Below are 19,319 nucleotides of genomic sequence, written 5' to 3'. Positions count from 1 at the left end.
CTAACTAGTTCCACATATGTTAAGGTGGAGTTCAACCACCATTTTTCCTTTTGGAAGATGGTGGTTGAACTATGTTTTCATATTTTCTTTTGGATTTTGAAGAATTGGGTTACCCAAAACTGAAATCGACATAATACCTAACCCAGTCAGATATAGGATAAGTCGGTGATTGTTTTCCTCTTTCTACCCCAAGCCCGAAACCAAACCAATTTTCGGTTAGTGTTTTGGATTACCCTAACTTTTGACAAAAAACCCGAACTTTCGGTTAAGGTAATCCCGACCCAACCCGAACGAACACCATAATGCGTGGATTGGTTATCATTTGACTAGAAAATTAGATTACCTCAAAATACTTGGCTGTGTCATTGACTTCAAATTACGGTTGCGTCCATTATTTTTCAAACATGCCTTCAAAGGAATCAAGGCAGCTTTATTGTCTTTCGGGTTGGATTCGGGCTTTTAGTCTAACCAATAACCATAATCAAACTTGGATTGGGCTTGAGCTCGGATTAGAGATGACTTGGGCCGAGTTGCACCCCGATCCAACAACATTTGTTTTCCTTTTCATTTCAATAATTGATCCCAACAACAAATCAGGTCTTAGTCTTACCGTCTTATTTGGCAAAAAAAAAGCCACATGTCTAATTGCACCAACTGGAATTGGCAATTGGCAATACTTGTTTTTTTTTTCCGAAAGTTATGGTGTCGAAACTATATCTATCAATATACCACATGGATATATATATATATATATATATATATATGTATATATATATATATATATATGTATTTGTTTTTTTTTTTTTGTTTTTCGAAATTATAATCTAAATATATTGTGATTTTGATTTAAAAACATTCCGAAACTTTAAATCAAACTTAGAAAAAAGAAAAAAGTGAGCACTTCAATATAGGAGAACTTTTCTTTAGCGCCAATTAATTAATATATTTTATTGTATTTTAACAAAAAAAAAAAAATACAAAAAACTATCCACCAACCAGCCATCTAAAAAAAACAATCAGCTCATATGAATTCCAACCGTATGATCAAATACTCAAATATGAACCGTTAGATGAGAATATAAACTCCATCGAACCGTCCAATTATTACAAAAATTAAATTTCAAAAAAGCTAGAGAGGGAGCAAAGAGAGAGTTTCTTTTCCCTTTCCTCAATTTTCAAATTTTCTATCCCTTGAAAAACTCCTTTTTCCCCTTTTACCCTCTCAAATTCCACAAATTCATTCGCGCTATGTTTTATTTTGACAAGTTAAAGATTGGGTATTCGTTTTGATTGAGTAAATTTTTTGAATTTGATGATGGAGAAAAGTGAAGGCGGGGAAATCCCATTACAATTGGGTATAAGTTTATCATCGACCCCATTGGAAACTGTAACTGCACAAAGGAAGCTTGATTTTGCACCAGTTGTTGTTACTACTACTAGTACTGAATCCATTTCTCTTTGTTTGCCCCAACAACAACAACTACAGCAGAATCAACCGCCTTTTCGCCCTTCGCAATCCCTTGTGTAAGTTGTTTAAATATTTTTAATTTAATTACTCATTATACTTAATATGTTTACCATTTGTATTTCAATTTTAAATCTTTTTGTTGGGATGCCGTGTTTGAGAACCTATTTAGCATTAATCAAATGAGAAAGTTGGATTTGGATTTTGTGTGCAAACTCATAACATTTTATCATATCTAACTTTTGGAATTCCTATATCATGTTTTAGAAAACCGGACTCCCCAAGATCGCGACCAAGGCCTAACGTTGAAGCCAAGGATGGTACTCCAAAGAAGAAGCAGTGCAATTGTAAGCACTCGCGATGCTTGAAATTGTAAGTGTATGATTTTGTAAAAAACTTGGTAGATAAGTTATGTTTTACTATTTGCTTTCATTATGGAGTGAGTGTCTAAACTATATTATGCATCGAAGCTTGGTCTTAAAACCTTTTACAGTTTGGTAATTCTTCTGTATGTTTACATGGTGGAATTTTGTTCTTACAGAAAACTTATATTTTAGAGATCACAAACAAAAGCTATGCCTAAATTGACATTTCGTGAATGAGGAGCGTGTTAAAAGTATATATCCCTCTTGTGACATCTTCTCTCCTTTTTTTAGTGAAAACTCTCTCTCTCTCTCTCTCTGACTAGATTGGTAACATATTTTGCTTTAAAAGAATTAGATGAATCAGGACTCTGCCAAATCTGACAAAACAACAGTAGGTTTTAGTTGTTGTAGTGATGAGTAATGATACAACTCTGTTTATTTTAAAGAAAAGGAGGTGGGAGGGGTAGGGGGTTCCTATAGAAATGCGACGGATTACCCAAAAAGGAAAAAACAATGCCCTCAGATGAGCATATAATAAAGCTATTCATCTTGGATGAGTTTCTCATTTTAACTATTATCTGTGCAAGGATTAACATTTGTGATCTTCTATTTTGTGGAAGTTACAGATTTACACAAATATCCTTAATTTCTTAATCTGATCATGAGTTGGCCTTTTAGCTTTGTCGTCCATCCATTACCAAAATTATTAGGAGATCAATGATTCCAAATTTGGTGTAGTCAGAGCCTTGCCCAACTAAAAGTTCCTACCGATTGCCAATACTTCAGCACTATTTAATTTGGGACTACCAGTTTTTTTCCTCGGATAACTTATTTTGTTTCTTTCTTTAGTTGGTATTTTATTCTCTGTTGTTTTTGCCAACTTATGGTTCTTACTCAAAAGAAAACTAATGAATGCGCAGGTACTGTGAGTGCTTTGCTTCAGGAATATACTGTGATGGGTGTAACTGTGTAAATTGCTGTAACAACGTTGAGAATGAGGCAGCCAGGCAGGAGGCTGTCGAAGCTACTCTAGAGCGTAATCCAAATGCATTTCGGCCAAAGATTGCAAGCAGTCCACATGGTGTTCGCGATATTAGGGTATGTTATGGGACTCTCAGGTTTGGAAGTAATTTTCTATTTAATTGTAAAGGTCTCAGTTGCTTCATCAGTGCAATTAGTCATTTAACATACGAGAAACATAGTTAAGTCATCAGGTTTAATATTTAAACTCTTCCTTATTCAACAGGCGTCATTCAATTAACTTTTTTGAAGCATGGCGTTTATATGCCAGACTTTGCATAGCTCTTATAAAAAATAGCAACGTTAGATGGAATTGATATTTTCTTGTCAATTATATCAGCCTCTAAGTTTCATGATTTCTCTTGTCAATTATGATGTGTATGACAAGTAAGACCTGTAATATTTTAATAATGAATACATCATGTAGGAGAATATTAAGCTAAATGATTTTTTGAATTGTCAACACTCATTATAAGCACAATCTGCACAGAAATGAGTAGTTAGCAACTGTTTTTTCCTCACTTTCATTTTTCATCTGCGCCACTGATGTTTGTGCATGACCCATGTTAAAATACGACCTCTAATATCTGGATAGTGAATGCATGGAAAAGAGCCTGTCTTCATTTGTGAGGGTATTTTGAAGTTGTGTTAGTTGATGTCTACTAGCCTATTATTTTTCCTTTTTTCTTTTTCGAGTTCCCCACTAGGGCAAAAGTGTGTGTTGGTCAGCTAGTGCCAAGGGTCCACTTTAGTTACTTGGCTCTATGTGGTAAATACTCTACTTCCAATCTGATAAGGGGTTATTATATAAAGGAAATGTGAAGAACTAAGTTAACTTTGGAAACGTATAAGATTGCAAACACTCCAGAATTTGGACAATTACTAGGACTTAGATTGCTTTGAGTTTCAATTAGGGTATGCTATGGCCTGATCAATGTTCATTTTTTATGGCTGTAAAGCACAATCTGAATCATACTTTGATTCAAATGGATTGATTTGCGTAAAATGTTGAAATGAAGTTATTGTTATTTGGTTGTTGTTGAGATATGGATTGCTCAAATCAAATGTAGGAGGATGCCGGAGAGGTTCCACTGGTGGGAAAGCACAACAAGGGATGTCACTGCAAGAAATCAGGGTGCCTCAAGAAGTATTGTGAGTGCTTTCAGGCCAACATTCTCTGCTCTGACAATTGCAAATGCATGGACTGCAAGAACTTTGAAGGAAGTGAAGAGAGACGGGCTCTCTTCCACGCAGACCATAATAATTCCCTATACATGCAGCAGGCAGCGGCCAATGCTGCCATTACTGGGGCTGTTGGATCGTCTGGCTTCGGCTCACCTCCAGCTTTTAAAAAGAGGAAAAATGATCTCTTCTTCGGGACAACAACCAAAGATTTACCCATGCACAGGCTTGGTCAATATCCACAGGTACTTTCTCATCTATTCAATCCTTGCGAAGAATATAAAACTATCTACAAACAGTGAAAACCCTGTCTTAATGTGAATAATTGGAACATATGTAATAAGTAATGTCTTCATCGACAGGCAGGCCATTCATGTATACCTACTGCCTCTTCTATTCAAAACAGATACACAGCATTTAATCAGAGGATAATGAAACTCGGTTTCTGTTACCAATATAGATATATGCATCTACAGCATGGTGAAACAATTTTAGACTCTAAATTTCCCTTGTTTCTACAGGCAAGCCATGTTAAAGGTTCTTCAGCTTTCCCTTCCTCATCCTCACCTCTTCCTCGCGCTGTTAATCCTGGCATACATGGATCTTCAAAGTCCGCATACAGGTTAGTACTGTCTGTATATATTTCTCCATGAGTACAGTAGAAGTTTTGTTCATAGATAAACCCTTCAAACTCTCCTCACCAAATTATGTGGTCATGTTTTAGGTCTCTATTAGCAGATGTGGTGCACCCACAGGATGTGAAGGAGCTTTGCTCACTTTTGGTTGTAGTATCAGGTGAAGCTGCCAAGACACTTGCAGGTATGTGTAAAAACTAAAATGAGAGGGCAAAAAGGGGCACATGTTATGACACAGTTTTCAACCAATCTGAACTACAAAGATTATGTTACTTTATTCTTATTTTAAGAAAAATATCGTCCTCATGAAAGTGTCATGACTACTAGAAACTACTTGATAAGTAAATTTGGCAAGACATAAATAAAAGTCCCATGTTGACTCAGACAGAAATTACTCCATTGGTTTATCATGATTAACTGCATGTATATTTGATCGGATTTCAGATCTAATTAATTAATGTGTGTCAAAATTGTACAGAGAAAAAAGGCACAACAGAAAAAGATGATCAGGCAGAAATTTCTCTTGCTTCTTCAATTCATGGAAGGGAAGATAGCCAGAAAAACCAAGATTTTCAAAAAAGTGCGGCTGATGGTTCAAGTGGTAACCAAGTTGAGAGAACCACTGCAGATGATTCTGGATCTAATGGTGCTGATGCACAGAATGGAAGGCCAATGTCTCCTGGAACACTAGCACTAATGTGTGACGAGCAAGATTCTATGTTCATGGCAAATTCCTCCACAGATGGGGCGTTAGGTAGTGGTCAAAACAGACCTCCCGAGTTGCCAGATGGGCAGGACATGACGGAGGTTTATATGGAGCAGGAAAGGCTCGTCTTGACTGCATTCCGGGATTGTATTCGACAGATCATCACATGTGGAAGAATAAAAGGTAAAATTACTATGTTTACTATTCTGGAAGCAATGAAAATCATTATCGCAAAATTGTCTAATGTCATTCATAGTGAATGCTTATAAGTATTGCATTGAGATTTACTAACGCAAATCTCACACTTGCTGTCTCCATTTTATCTAATAATGACTTTCATTCTCTCACTTGACAGAAGAAAATTACTCTTCATCAAGCACCAGAACAGAAGCAAGTGATCAACTGGAACCCACAGGTAATGGCATTGCCAGATCTTCTGTTCCAGCTGCTGCCGAGGTATCCCAAACAGGTAGTGTTGCCACTGTCGCTTCCAATAATGGCCCACCTGCTAAGGCTGGACATCCCAATGAAAATGGGAATATAATCAAAGCAAAGATAGAAAGTGAGATGTAAAAAGATAGTGAGAACGTTGGTCCAAACCATACTGTATCTTGTCATATTTGATTTAGCCATTGTTCAGTCAGACTGTCCAAGATGCAGTTCAAATGTTAGGGCCCTGTTGATAATTTCTATCGTGGTTGAAGAGAATCAATCACGATAAGATCCCATTTTTGTTTTTTAACATTTTCATATATTTGATAGAAAATTAGTTTTAGTTCAGCTTTATACTCGTCTTGTTTTTGGAGCTACGCTTCATCTTCTATCTATTCTCATTGACATTATTTGGCTTGTAAGAGAGCGATCTCATTCCAATTGGCAAATTCTCAATACGTTCCTGGTTACTTGTTCTTGAATTGGATCAAATTGCTTCTCCAAATTACAACTGGACAGGAATGTCTACAAGTTCTCTTTTCTTGTCATTCACTTTGGGAGTACAGATTTACCTGGATAGCTTTTAACGCTTGCATAAATCTTGCAGTCCAAAAGGATTTCGATCCCCAAACCGTTAGGATCCTAGATTGTGATCCAAACTTTCTTCAATACTATGTCTTTGATGCAAGGAACACGAAAACAGTCCTCGTTGAAGTGAAATGATGAACCACAATAAACACTTCCAACTTCGGGATACCTAGTGATTTAAAAAAAGATTCAAAATACAAAATTTAGGCAAGATTCAGGTTCATTTGTCTGATAAAATGGCTTGTACTATCTAAACTTGTTCCGAACTTCAACTCCATACAACATTACAACATACACGGTAGAAGTGGTTGCCAGTTATCGTTTATTCCATGCTTACTTAACTACACACTTTGGAATCTGAACTAAAGCTAGAAATCTAGAATAGGGACGATCTTGAAGTAGAATAGGGATGTTTCTGAGAGTTGATAGCTGCTTCTTCCTCCAAACTCCCTAAAAAAAGGATGCAAATACGGTTATAGAGGTGTGGATTATAGAGTTTGGAAATGGCAGCATTCACGTAATTTGCTTCCTTTTTTGCTAGGTTTTTCAATGATTCGAACACGTACAACACACTATTCCTGTTGTAGTCTTGTAGCTCAACATTTCATAAGAATGTTACAAGCATTTTAAGCGCCACCTTAGTTTCATGGATGGTAATTCTCTGATTGGAAGCATCAATTCAACTGATCAGATGATCATCGCAAATTAGAGGCTACGAAGTTGTGAAATCAAATTTTAGTCTTACAAAAGCCCAATTAAAGTGAACTTGGCCCTCAACCTTAGAGGGGCCGCAGCTGCCTCGCAAATGGGGACCAGAAAATGGAAGTGCCTCTCCCCAGCCGCACATTTGCCACCTCTAGGCAGGACAGATCTGTCAGTTCCCTTTCAATTATGCTTACTTTCATTTGGTTGGTGTGTGGACGTGTGGTGGGTGTATTAGGTATCTGAAATTATATTACAAGAATGTAAAACAAGGAGAAGAGTTTTTTTTGGTAACTACCAAGGAGAAGAGTTGAAGAAGCTTGCAACTCCAAAGTCCAAAATGCATCAACTGGTCATCTGATTCATCTCGCTAACAAACTCACAAAGTGCAGCTAAGGTTACAAAATACTCCAAACAGAAAATTAAAAACAATCTGTTTATAAGCCTCTTCCACCCAAAATGAGCAGGAATATTTCCTTTAAATTAACATTGCTGACATGTGATTTTAAGGCGGAGTTGCTGATCTTTGGATTAATTAAAGGGGTGCAGATCCATAAAACACCACCTCAGCAGGTCCTGTCATGTAAATATGATTGTCTTCTTCCTTCCATTCAATCTCCAGAGGTCCACCCGGTAGATCAACAGTGCAGCTCTATTCCGAAAGCAATTAGCACAATTAGATACAACAATCAACATAACAAGAGAATCAAGATGTTAATCCTCCTAAACACAACTTTATGACTTACCCTCTCAGAACGACCCTCAAGAACTGCCGCAACAACCACAGCACAAGCTCCGGTTCCACAGGCTAGTGTTGCTCCTACATCAACCACCATCTGATGTTAGTTTCCTGATTTAACAACCAAATTCCAAGAAAAATGGTTACTGCAAAAATGTTGCACATTCTTGTGGGCTCGTGGGACACAAAACAAAATCTTGCATGCTACACATTTTCAAGGTCTAATCATTATAGAGTGCCTACTTGAACCAAAATCCACCATTTCCGAATTCGGAGCAGAAAAGTAGAATCATGTTTTCCGTCTTTTGACCACAAGAACAAGACAAAATAACAGACCAAAAACAAAAAAAAAAAAAAGTGCAATGAAACAGATACCTGCACCGCGCTCCCAAACACGCATTTTCAAGTGTGAACGAGATAACACTTGCACAAACTCTGCAACATAAAAAGTGTCATCAGTTATAAATTGCTCAAGTGTGGGCCAGCTACAATGAAAATATCCTTTACTATGAACGGGAAAGTAGTCACACGTTCTGTTCTTCCTACCATTCATGCAAAAACTAGGTCCAGTAAACACATCAATAGAGTAAGGTAGACACTAGCTCTTGGACATCAAGACGTAAAAGGGAAGGATTTATCTTCTGGCTAACCTGTATTTGTTCGAGAAGGGAACACTTCATGGTTCTCAAATTTTGGACCAACATCTGACAAATTTAAGTCGTCAACCTGCAAAGACTGTCCAAGAGCTAGTGTGAGTCTCCTTTTTTTAGCGATAATTTCAAATAACATAAGAAACCAATCACAGTTATGAATCAAACAAGTGCATAACTCTAAATTTGATTCAAGTTTGGCACGAGAAAGTTCAACATGAACCAAAAGGCCTACCTGACATTCGTTTGTACCAAAAGTAATGCAGTGGGGGTTTCCCATGCTAACACATGTCACATTCCAGGTCACTCCATTAACCTCTAGTGGAGCTCCAACTACAGCTTGATCAGTGGTAGCTACCAATTTTGTAGGTACATCTGACGCAGTAAGAATTGGTTGACCCATATCAACTCTAACCTGCATATTAAGAAGTAGAACTTTATTTGATGAGTATGCATAAAGTCAATGTTGAAATATGTACATTGAAACTATATATAATGGAACCATAATGCTGATTTCTTAGCAAGTTCAGCAAAAGCGCTGCCTACTGAAAATACTGAGGGGTCATTAAAGATGTAGTCCACTGAGATGATTGAATGTTACAAAAACAAGTATCAGGATTTTGATCGCAAGCAGCATTTCATAGTGAAGTAAGCCAATTGCCAAGTTGTATGATTTAAGATCAAAGAATTGCCAAGTTGTATGCTTACAAGTAAAAGCAGTCGACATAAAATGTATTCTAGAGCTTGCTATCATGGTGCAAGTTTTGGTCAGACTAAAGTCATTAGTGCTGTTTTTTCAAGTTACCAATTTTCAGTAAGGATTGAGGAGAACAACTACCCTTATCTCCTTAGCACTATAAGGGGTTTCCACTGAGCATTTTAATTTTGGAATTACTCTTCTCGTTTCATCCTCTAGCTCTAGTGAAGGTGCATTGTCGGTTCATGAACCGACTCAAGTTTCAGCAATAAAATGGAAATTATATGGACTCTCAATAATCAAGCATCCTGACTGAATACGGTAACTTGAAAGAAGCATACCTTCCCATCATCTTTGATTTCAGGAACAATTAGGCCGGCACCAGTATGAATAGTGAAACTACAGCAATACCAGACAATCAACTATGTCATCAACACTATGATTGCTTGTACGCACTAACAAAAAAATAGACAGGTAAAAGAGCATACCAATAAACAAAAGTAAAGATAAACATAATAATTTAAAAATAAAATAAAAAAAATCAGTAGTCTAGCTGTAAAAATACTTCTGGAGTGTTAACCATTATGTATGCATTGCAATGAGGTTAAGTGGTCATAATCAATACCTTTTCTTCCCTTTTAAGTCCTCAAGTTCGGTAATGAATCGGGCATAGCAACGAATTCCATTACCACACATCTGAGCATTACACAAATATACAAGTAAATAACACATCAAACCAATCTAGATAATTACAAAAGCAGAAATAACAGAATAAGTTGAATAATAGACGGACAAAGGCATCCCAATAATTAAAAGTTACTTTAAGAATGTTTTATGTCAGGCAAAAATATCACCCAAAATAGTACCACCAAAAAGTCGGGGCTACAACCATGGACGCGATTCTATGATTCTAAGAGTTAGAGTAGACAAGCTAAATACTTGCAAAGATAAGCTATCCATAGCTCAAACTGACGGAGCTTAAGTGATCCGCGCACAACAGCAAGCAACAAAGTGACAAAAACTTCTACCAGTTCAAGACACAAGTTAATACAGAATATTAAATAGGGTAAACAACTAAACTCCCTGCAAGTTTGAGGATATAATGGTTAAGATATTTCTTATGACTCATGTGACGGCATGCTACAGAATTCAGACCAGGCACGGGTTCAGTGCTGATTCAATAAAGTATCTGAAAATTTTCCGTCGAGAGTACATGATGTATTAACAAGTGTAAAGTATCCTTACTAGATTTTTTTAGCAATAAATAATTGTGTTATGTACTTCACAATATGTATCACTGTCGTAGTCCATTAGTTATTACAGATCATTTGTTTAATTCACTGATCTAAGCGCACTCTTGAGCGCGGAGAACTCTTAAGAACATTAAGAAATTTGGAGTATTTGGTAATTTAACGCACTGCAAGTGCAAGGTGATAAACATGCAACAGACACAACATTGTGCCCCCTCCATAAGCACAACTAGAATTGCTTTTCAGTCTATACTGTTTCATCTCAATGAGATAAACATGCAACTTACTGGCATATTCTTTAGCCTATATATGGACCAGCCATATTCAGTTAGGAATTTCAGTCTATAAGTCTTCAAACTGTGAAATGGTGTCTTACAACAACGAACATATCAATGCACCAGAGCAATTTAAGGAAATCTCTATAAAGTTAAGCTTTATATATTCATTTGTCCTACTTTTTATTCTGTTAATCACCATTTAATTGTTAAAGCCACACAAGAGGGTATCACCAACTAGGAATACAACACAAACAACTAAACTCCGCCTTTTATACCAACTTCACAGCTTACCAACTATCATGAAAATCATAATCTCTCAACTAATACAACAGTTTTTTCAACTCAAAGCCTACACTCCACAAGTCCGTATTAATACATATACAGCTTGTTTATCCTTATTCACACACATAAACACACCAACACACATATAAAAACATATTTGCATTCTGTAATAATAATTACCTCAGGCTCACTACCATCCGAGTTAAAAATCCTCATACTATAATCAGTCCCATTAACCCCCGGCATAGCGAAAATGACACCATCAGCTCCAACCCCAAAGTTTCTATCACATAGCTTCGCAGCTTGTTCAGGTGTCACCTTTGGCTCCAAAGAATCCAAATTATCAACCTACACATTTACACAATCAAACAAGTATTAAAAAAACAAGTATTAACATTTATATACAAGTAGAAATATAAAAAAAAAAAAACTTACCAAGATGAAGTCATTACCAAGACCTTGATACTTAACAAAGTGAAGAAATTTGGACGCCCTTTGTTCCAAAAACAAAGGTGTTGACTCCTTTACAGGAGTTGTTTCAATGCTCATTGAAGAAGAAGAAGCTGAAATGAGAAAAGTGGGCAAGGGCTTGGGTTTAGAGAGGTTTAGATGAGAAAGAGAGTGAAGTGGTTTGTTTGAAGTAAGAGGGAGAGTGACGATGGCTGCTGCTTTCATTGCCATGATGATTGCTGAGTTTCTAGGATTCGACTGTTTTTTGCAAATTCTTTTTATTACAAAGGTTTTTCTTCTAAAAAACGTGTTGGGCACGTGACTTGTGTAAAATGGTTCGGAAGTCTGAACAATGTGTTTGAGACTTTGAGCTACGTGCTAAATTCGAAATATCAGGTATCTTGCGATTTATGTGGAAACTGTTGGATGCGAACAAAGAATACAGTAAAGAGTCGAGTTTGTTTTTCACTTTTTCTCTGTATGAGTAAATTAATTTCTAGTAAGGACGTTCCCAAAACAAAAAAGGACTTATAGTGGGAATTTCACGTGAAAGCGGTAGATATAAAATTTTTGAACCAACATTCTCTTGTAGTAAAATAGATCACATGTACCCATCATGTATAAAAATGAAAAAAAAATTTCATTATATGTCGAGTTAACGCAAAACAATTAGTGTTATGCGTTTTTGGCTCTGCAAATTATCCAAGTTTCATGAATGTTCTAGAATACATGCCTAAATATCCATAAGAACCGAGGATATCATCAAGTGTACATTGCAGTTAAAATACACAATCTCATAATAAAATAGACTATGGATTCCAATAAGAGTAAAATAACTCATTCTTACTCATTGCAATTCAAATTATATAATGTATACAAAATTACTATCTCATCATAGAGTGGGACATCTCAAAATAAAAAACAATAGAATATCAGAGCAACTAGGTGACTTGTTTTTCTTTTTGAACCTACTTTATGAAATCTCCAATCACATAGGTAGAGTTACCATCAGTGTCACACTATATCATAGGCAAAAGTCGCATCTTCCTCGACGTTTCAACCACTTGTCTCATGCTAAATGGTTTTGTTAGAGGATCAACCAAATTTAACTCTGACCTCACATAATCTAGAGCCACAACTCCAGTTTCAACCCGCTGTTTTATAGACTTGTGTCTCAGACATATATGTCTGCTTTTGCTATTGTATAGTTTGTTCTTTGTCTTTGCTATCCTGACAGTCACAATGTATAGGTACAGCTGCCAGCTGGAGGTGGTTTTGTACCAATAGGAAGATCTGCAAAGAGGTTTTGAAGCCACTCAACCTTAACACTTGCTTTATTTAAAGCAATAAGCTCGGACTTTATGGTTGAACGAGCTATCAAGGTCTGCTTAGAAGATTTCCAAGCGACTGCACCTAATCACTAGTGGACTTGCTATCATGAGAATCAGATATCCAATTTGCATCACAATAACCCTCTATCACAGGTGGAGTTTGTCTAAAACATATGCCATAATCCATTGTTCCTCTCAAATACTTGGCTAGTCTCTCTAAAGCACGTACTCCAATATTCCTTGTTTGGACAATAAGTGTATTTGATTAACCTGCTAACTGCATAAACAATATCAGGTCTAGTGCAATTCATCAAGTACATGAGACTACTAATAATTTGAGCATATTTAGACTGAGAGACACTATGTTGATTATTTTTCTTAAGTTCACTATTTGCCTCATAAGGTGTCGACACAATCTTACTATCTAATAGTTAAACTTTTCAAAAACTTATCAACATAATGCTCTAGTGAAAGCGTATAACCATCACTGTTTCTAATAATTTTGATTCCAAGAATCACATAAGTTTCTCCCAAATCCTTCATTTTAAATTGGGAGGATAAAAATATCTTGGTGTTTCTCACAACATCAAGGCTAGGACTCATGATTAACATGTCATCCACATATAGACAGATAATCACATATGTATTCACATCAAAAGATTTAAAGTAAATACATTTATCAACATCATTAATTTGATATCCATTGGATATCATTACACTATCAAATTTTTCATGTCATTGTTTAGGCGCTTGTTTCAACCCATATAAAGACTTAAACAATTTGCATACCTTATATGCTCATTCCTTGGTACTATAGTACCCTCAGGCTGCATCATATATATTTTTTCATCAAGATCATCATTCAAAAATACAGTTTTTATATTCATTTGATGAATAAATAAATTATGAATAGCAGCTAAAGCCATTAGAACTCTTATAGAAAAAATTCTAGTTACAGGAGCATAAGTATCAAAATCGTCAATTCCTTTTTTTTGGAGAATCCCTTGACTACTAGTCTAGCCTTATATTTATCAATGGAACCATCTGTTTTCAGTTTTTTTTTGAAGATCCATTTATAATGTATAAGTTTCTCCCCAGGAGGTAGATCAACTATCTCCCATGTGTGATTAGATATAATCGAATCTAGTTATGAGTTTATAACATCTTTCTAGAAAGGCGCATCTCTAGAACTGATTGCCTCATTATACGTTACAGGATCATCATCAGCGAGAAATGTGTAAGAGTCATCACCAAAATTGGTGGATTTTCTATCTCTTTTAGTCTTCCAAATTTCTTGTTCAAAAATTTCAGGATTTGTTGATTGTTGTTCACTATGAGCAACCAACCTCTCAATGTCAATTTTCAAAAGAAACACACTCTCAAAAAAATCAACATTATTTTTACTCTATAATAATGTTAGCATCTACAAGGTTATTATCAGATTTTGCTACTAAAAATCTATATGCAGCATTATTATGAACATAACCAATGAACACATAATCAATAGTTTTTGGTCCCAATTTTCTCTTTTTAGGTTCGTTCACTAAAATCTTTGCAAAACACCCCTACATTTTGAAGTATTTCAAGTACATGACCCTTCCATAATTCATATGGTGTCTTATTCCCTGTTTTCTTGTTGGGTATCCTATTCTGTATATGACAAGCAAATATGATTGCTTCCCCCACAAGTTCAAGAAAACTCTAGAACTTACAAGCATAGCATTCATCATCTATTTTAGTGTTATGTTTTTCCATTCTGCTACTCCACTAGACTCAAGAGAGTATGGTGGAGAAGTCTCATGAATAATGTCATTCTTGTTACAAAAGTTCTGGAAGGGGTTAGAGTCATATTCTCCACCCCTGTCAGACCAAAGTCTTTTAATCTTACAGTTAAGCTGGTTTTCAACTTCAGCTTTGTACTTGAGAAATATCTCACCTGTCTCATGTTTGTTTCTAAATAAATATAACATGGTGTACCTAGAGAAGTCGTGCAAATTTTGTTTCTCTGTATGAGTAAATTAATTTCTAGTATGGACGCACACTCTTGTTTATAAAGAGATAAGGTTAGTTTCCTAAAACAAAGAAGGAATCCTATTGGGAATAGAAGTCCGAAACTCGGTTTCCAAACCAGAGAAAAAAACCTACTGGGAATAGTAATTTGAAATACCAATGAAGAGATTCCGACAGAAACCATCTTTTTTGTTGCATACACTTGCATTTGCACACCGTGTTTAGTACATTTTAATCCGATTTCTTATCAGCCACAATACTTTGTCAATGCTGTTGAAATGGATACCTTGTCAGGTTCGAATTTTATGTAATTCAAATAAGCTTCTGAAAGTGAATGTGAACTGTGTACAGTAGCCTCACTGAAACTGTTGTTTATATTATTGTTCTCGTTTTAACACTTTTATAAGCACATTTCACATACATATTGATCTGCAGAAAATTACAAAGACACTCTCAAATGTATATGCCCATGCTGGTACAAATTTCCCTCTCTGGTTGCACATTTTCATTGACCCAAGATGTCTGATACTGATTTCTTGACAATCTCATAGAACTCTTCCCTGTACAAAAGGGCGGAAAGAAAATGTTAAAAGTACGTAGCAGGTATAATATACCTTGTTAAAATTTCTAACAGATCAAATGCCAAAGATGTTAAGAATAATTCAAAAAAATTAGAAGGTGAAGAATGAGCTCTTACCGGTCAGGTTTGAACAAGAGATAACGGTATATGAACCACTGAAGGAAACAGAGAAATTCAAAGAGTTGAGAGGGAAAAAGAATGAAATAACTCTTTGCTAAATACCAAATACCAGACAAGAATGAGATTCCATACCCAAGAAAACAATATTCCAATGAGTTCTAGGAAGCTTGGGAGAACAGGAATCTTGTCAATCGACTACAGAGTAAAAGAAGTTATCAGCATTCATTTTAATAATTACCTACAGGTAAATATTATCAAAGTTCATCAGGATACGAATAGCTTAAAAACGTTCTATATATATGAAAATGGTACACTTCTCCAGATATTGTAATGTATAATGAGTCATCGTAACATTGAGAAAATCATATTCTGTATACCATCAATGCTTCCACCACCAGCATGAATACTTGAAGAACTAACCCAACACTTGGAATATCTAATTTCTTGTTTAGACTAATAAGTCTGTTTATTTACCAAGTGCTTCGAGAAATTGAGAGGGAAGTTCTGTACACGGAGGAACAGTAAACTCTGACAGACTACCAACACAGCTAGTATACAGAATACCTCTTGATGTCAATGATGTGTTTAGCCCCTTCCCATACAAAATATCTCCAAGCACACACTTAGTAGATCCTGGAATCCTCTACATCCTTATTTTCTTTTTGAATGAATTTTCAAATGAATACTAAAATCAACTTTCTTAGAAAAGATTTTCTTGAGAAAATGCTTGGCCACCACATTCCTATGTGATGACGAAACATTCAATCAAAAGTTCAAGAAATAGCCCAAATAAGTCTAATTCGGATTGGCAGTCCAGTTTGACACCTTATCGCAAAATGATCATAACTTTCTCTAGAGACCTTTGTTTTGCGAACCATAAATTGGGTTGGAAACTACACTTCTAGAGATTTCTAGTGCTATATGGTATGCCTTGAGAAACGTCCTGTGCAGATTCAGTTTTGACTGTGAACCTAGTGGAAATTCTGCACCAGTTTTTAATGTTTGTCTCTTCGTATTTCCCATAGGCTTTGGGTTTTGCATTTTGTATTTGGTTATAAATATGTGTAGGACTTGTAATGGAAAGGGGAGATGTATTTTGAATGAAATTATAGCAATTTTATTGAGAAGGAGTTCTTCTTAATGTGAGACAACTCTTATCTCTTTGGTGGGTTCCATAGAGTGGCGAGTTCTTGAACACAACTCTTATCCCTTTGGTGGATTTCCATAGGGTGGTGAGTTCTTTGTTTTCTCTTAAACTTGTGCTTGTGTTTACTCTCTAGTACACCATTTTAAACGGTGTCACTATGGAAAAAAGCATTTATTAGCCACTAGTTTGGAATTGGCCTGTAGTTTATAGGCTTTATTTAAACATGGCATATAGAACATTGACTTTACTTTTTCTTCTGTTCGCAGTATCACACAGAACTAGAAAATAATCCATGACAAACAACCCTGAAAATGGACCGTCTGTCTAGAGATGGCAAATGGCTAAGGACTATGTTCTGCACGCCAACAGGTTACCTCTTCAAGCTACAACTATTTAACTACATCAACTATGTTTTGCATGCCAACAGGTTACCTCTTCAAGCTACAGTCTAACCACATCGACTATGTTTTGCAAGCCAACAGGTTACCTCTTATTACAGGGTAAAAACAAACAAGATCATAATAATATTGTATATGAAAGATAGCATCTGTAGCTCAGATAGAGGTAAAGATAATTACCGAAACTAAATTAGTGGAAGCCCAAAGAGCTACAACACCTGTAAATCCCAGTCCCACGAGAGCAATTCGATCTTCAGACTTATCCCACTGTTCCATGAAGTGCATGATTAAGAGAAAAATACACACATTTACTCAAGGCTATATAAGGAATTATAAATTGAGAGTCCTATTTATGTAGAAAGAAGACTTTCAAAGATTGATTTAATCCTACACAATTATATCAAATCTCTTTGAATAGTTTTGATATGAGGTATCACATTAACCTCTGTTATTCTAATACATCTTTCTTCATCTAAATTGCTTCTCAGTAATATATATGCCAAGCTGCATACAAAATATATGAGAGATGAAGCTCCTGAGATCAAACAAGCCATCTGCGTGCTCTGACGTTAATAGAGCTAAGAAACTATGTAGCTTCACTACCAATTTTTATTATAAACATTTACGAAGGCATTAACTTATGGTTTAACTTTTAAGCATCACAATGATTAAATAACCAACTAAACCAACTAAAAACAAGGATGTTGAAGCTCCCCTGATTAAACATATTTATATATATTTTTCATATAATGCCATGAAGAAGCTAAGGAGAGGAAAAAGCTTAGAAGACCTCACAATGTTCTGTACAGATTTCACAATATCTAGTGATGAATCAGAGCTTTCTCCAGTGGCCTTTGCAACAAGAGTGACGCGCCTCTTACTTTCTGTGACACACAAGCAATCAATTCATCACTAAAAAGTCTATCATAGTGCAGATTATTCGATCATGTAGCTCAATTTCTTATCTTTTCTACAGCCACACCTTGTTTGATGAATCAAACTAATTGACAGGTACAAAGTCATCGTACCCAAGAAACATAAAACAATAACGACGAGTTTATTTGATTACTTGTTTCTGAAACTGGAAGTCTCACCCTTAAAGGAAGAAACAGGAAGCCTATAAAGAGATGTGAAATGGGCTTTTCTACCATGAAACAACAATGAAGGAGACAAAATCCCAATAGTCGTGGAAGCCATTTGTACCTGTGAAACACACAAGAAAAAGAAGAGTGTATGCATGTTGCAAAAAATGAGACTTGGAATGAATATATACCTGTTTGTTGATGTGTTGAAAGAGAGACTAAAGAAGATGAAGTTGCAGTGTAGAAAGTGAGAAATGAGGATGCACCTGTTTTCAAGAGCGACCACAAAAATTATCGGAGCCTTTTTTCTATTCGTTAATATGGATATTTACACCCCATGTGAGCGTCCACTTGGATTATTTTAACACCCAACTAACAGTCAGTTGGGCTTGGGCAACTGATAAGCAGACAAGTCCACAACAATAGAAACATTTTTGGATTTAATCATTTAAGACAAAGTATAGCAATAGCTTGACAACAATAGAAAAAACAGGATATATATAGTTAGTTAACCTGGTTTAATTGGTAAAAGCTTTGGGTGATTATACCAGAGACCTAGGGTTCAAACCCCACTCTTGCATTGCTTAAGGCAGCTTTATGGTGTTTTAAAAGAACATATTTTATTGCCATTAAAAAACACAAGCACAAGTTTAACTGATGCAAAATACTTTTTAAAATTAGATTTTTTATCTTTTCAAAGCTTCAAACACGCCTAAAAGTCAGTGATTTAACTACCTTAAAAAAAGAAAATTCAATCGTCTTCAAACTAGAGAGAGAGATGAATTAGATGTAGATCTTAAAAGGGAAGCGTACAAACAGGGTTATACAAACAAAACACCAAAAACATATCAAGAAGCTAAATGTTGATTCTTCATTCAAATTCTATTGAATATAATCATCATGTACATCACTAATACTTATTAGCTCATCTTAGTGAACATAAGTTTTATTTTGTTGTTTAGAATATATATATGGCAACACTCCAGTAGCCCTCAAATAACCAAAAGATTAGTAATGATAATGTAAAACTTAAACCAATTAATTAAAAAAAATGGAGAAACCCTAATCGAGAAAAAGCAATGAAGCACCATATTTGTTTTTGTTTTTTTATCTGAAAAATTGAAAAAAGTAATGAAGCAATCAGAAAAATGTAGGAGAGAAAGTGTATTGTGCTGAGAAATTAAAAGATGGCGGAAGAGATTGTGATACT

General features: G+C 35.6%; 3 protein-coding genes across 5 annotated transcripts; 1 reads left to right on the top strand and 2 right to left on the bottom strand.

The window, feature by feature from the left end:
• The first annotated feature begins 1,106 nt into the window (after positions 1-1,106).
• Positions 1,107-6,159, top strand: LOC147507489 (protein tesmin/TSO1-like CXC 5). The gene is made up of 8 exons (XM_086600205.1): positions 1,107-1,524; positions 1,733-1,837; positions 2,751-2,928; positions 3,921-4,277; positions 4,554-4,654; positions 4,757-4,851; positions 5,146-5,556; positions 5,729-6,159. The coding sequence occupies exons 1-8, from the start codon at positions 1,313-1,315 to the stop codon at positions 5,944-5,946; spliced, it is 1,677 nt and encodes a 558-aa protein (XP_086456331.1). The 5' UTR covers positions 1,107-1,312; the 3' UTR covers positions 5,947-6,159.
• A 1,277-nt stretch (positions 6,160-7,436) lies between these two features.
• On the bottom strand, positions 7,437-11,939 carry LOC147507488 (diaminopimelate epimerase family protein). 2 transcript variants are annotated; one of them, XM_086600203.1, is made up of 9 exons: positions 11,427-11,939; positions 11,172-11,339; positions 9,807-9,877; positions 9,523-9,580; positions 8,720-8,899; positions 8,485-8,569; positions 8,210-8,269; positions 7,842-7,915; positions 7,437-7,747 (listed from the first exon to the last, which is right to left on the bottom strand). In XM_086600203.1, exons 1-9 carry the CDS (start codon positions 11,670-11,672, stop codon positions 7,631-7,633), a joined length of 1,059 nt encoding a protein of 352 aa, XP_086456329.1. In that variant the 5' UTR covers positions 11,673-11,939; the 3' UTR covers positions 7,437-7,630. The 2 variants fall into 2 exon arrangements, with proteins under 2 accessions (XP_086456329.1, XP_086456330.1); XM_086600204.1 differs by having other exon boundaries at positions 8,485-8,560; positions 11,427-11,777.
• Positions 11,940-15,138: 3,199 nt separating this feature from the next.
• Positions 15,139-18,500, bottom strand: LOC147507487 (CURVATURE THYLAKOID protein). Of its 2 annotated transcripts, none has more exons than XM_086600201.1 (7): positions 18,301-18,500; positions 18,122-18,230; positions 17,823-17,911; positions 17,208-17,294; positions 15,615-15,677; positions 15,480-15,517; positions 15,139-15,342 (listed from the first exon to the last, which is right to left on the bottom strand). In XM_086600201.1, exons 2-7 carry the CDS (start codon positions 18,222-18,224, stop codon positions 15,288-15,290), a joined length of 435 nt encoding a protein of 144 aa, XP_086456327.1. In that variant the 5' UTR covers positions 18,225-18,230; positions 18,301-18,500; the 3' UTR covers positions 15,139-15,287. The 2 variants fall into 2 exon arrangements, with proteins under 2 accessions (XP_086456327.1, XP_086456328.1); XM_086600202.1 differs by having other exon boundaries at positions 18,376-18,426.
• Between the last annotated feature and the right edge of the window lie 819 nt (positions 18,501-19,319).

This window comes from Coptis chinensis, chromosome 3 (assembly GCF_015680905.1).
Source record: "Coptis chinensis isolate HL-2020 chromosome 3, ASM1568090v1, whole genome shotgun sequence".
NCBI classification, from domain to species: Eukaryota; Viridiplantae; Streptophyta; class Magnoliopsida; order Ranunculales; family Ranunculaceae; genus Coptis; species Coptis chinensis.
Note: the sequence above shows the minus strand (reverse complement) of the source record. Positions and strands in the feature narration are given on the sequence as shown.

Bases quoted from the DNA above. Each gene is read 5' to 3' on its own strand.
- LOC147507489 (XM_086600205.1), top strand. From the start codon at position 1,313: ATGATGGAGAAAAGTGAAGGCGGGGAAATCCCATTACAATTGGGTATA. The intron at 1,525-1,732 runs GTAAGTTGTTTA...ATCATGTTTTAG, and splicing joins CGCCCTTCGCAATCCCTTGT to AAAACCGGACTCCCCAAGAT. The intron at 1,838-2,750 runs GTAAGTGTATGA...ATGAATGCGCAG, and splicing joins CACTCGCGATGCTTGAAATT to GTACTGTGAGTGCTTTGCTT.
- LOC147507488 (XM_086600203.1), bottom strand. From the start codon at position 11,672: ATGGCAATGAAAGCAGCAGCCATCGTCACTCTCCCTCTTACTTCAAAC. The intron at 8,270-8,484 runs GTTAGCCAGAAG...TTTATGTTGCAG, and splicing joins CCCTTCTCGAACAAATACAG to AGTTTGTGCAAGTGTTATCT. The intron at 7,748-7,841 runs GTAAGTCATAAA...CTTTCGGAATAG, and splicing joins TTGAGGGTCGTTCTGAGAGG to AGCTGCACTGTTGATCTACC.
- LOC147507487 (XM_086600201.1), bottom strand. From the start codon at position 18,224: ATGGCTTCCACGACTATTGGGATTTTGTCTCCTTCATTGTTGTTTCAT. The intron at 17,912-18,121 runs GTGAGACTTCCA...TGTGTGTCACAG, and splicing joins TCCTGTTTCTTCCTTTAAGG to AAAGTAAGAGGCGCGTCACT. The intron at 15,678-17,207 runs GTAATTATCTTT...TTTACTCTGTAG, and splicing joins CTTCCACTAATTTAGTTTCG to TCGATTGACAAGATTCCTGT.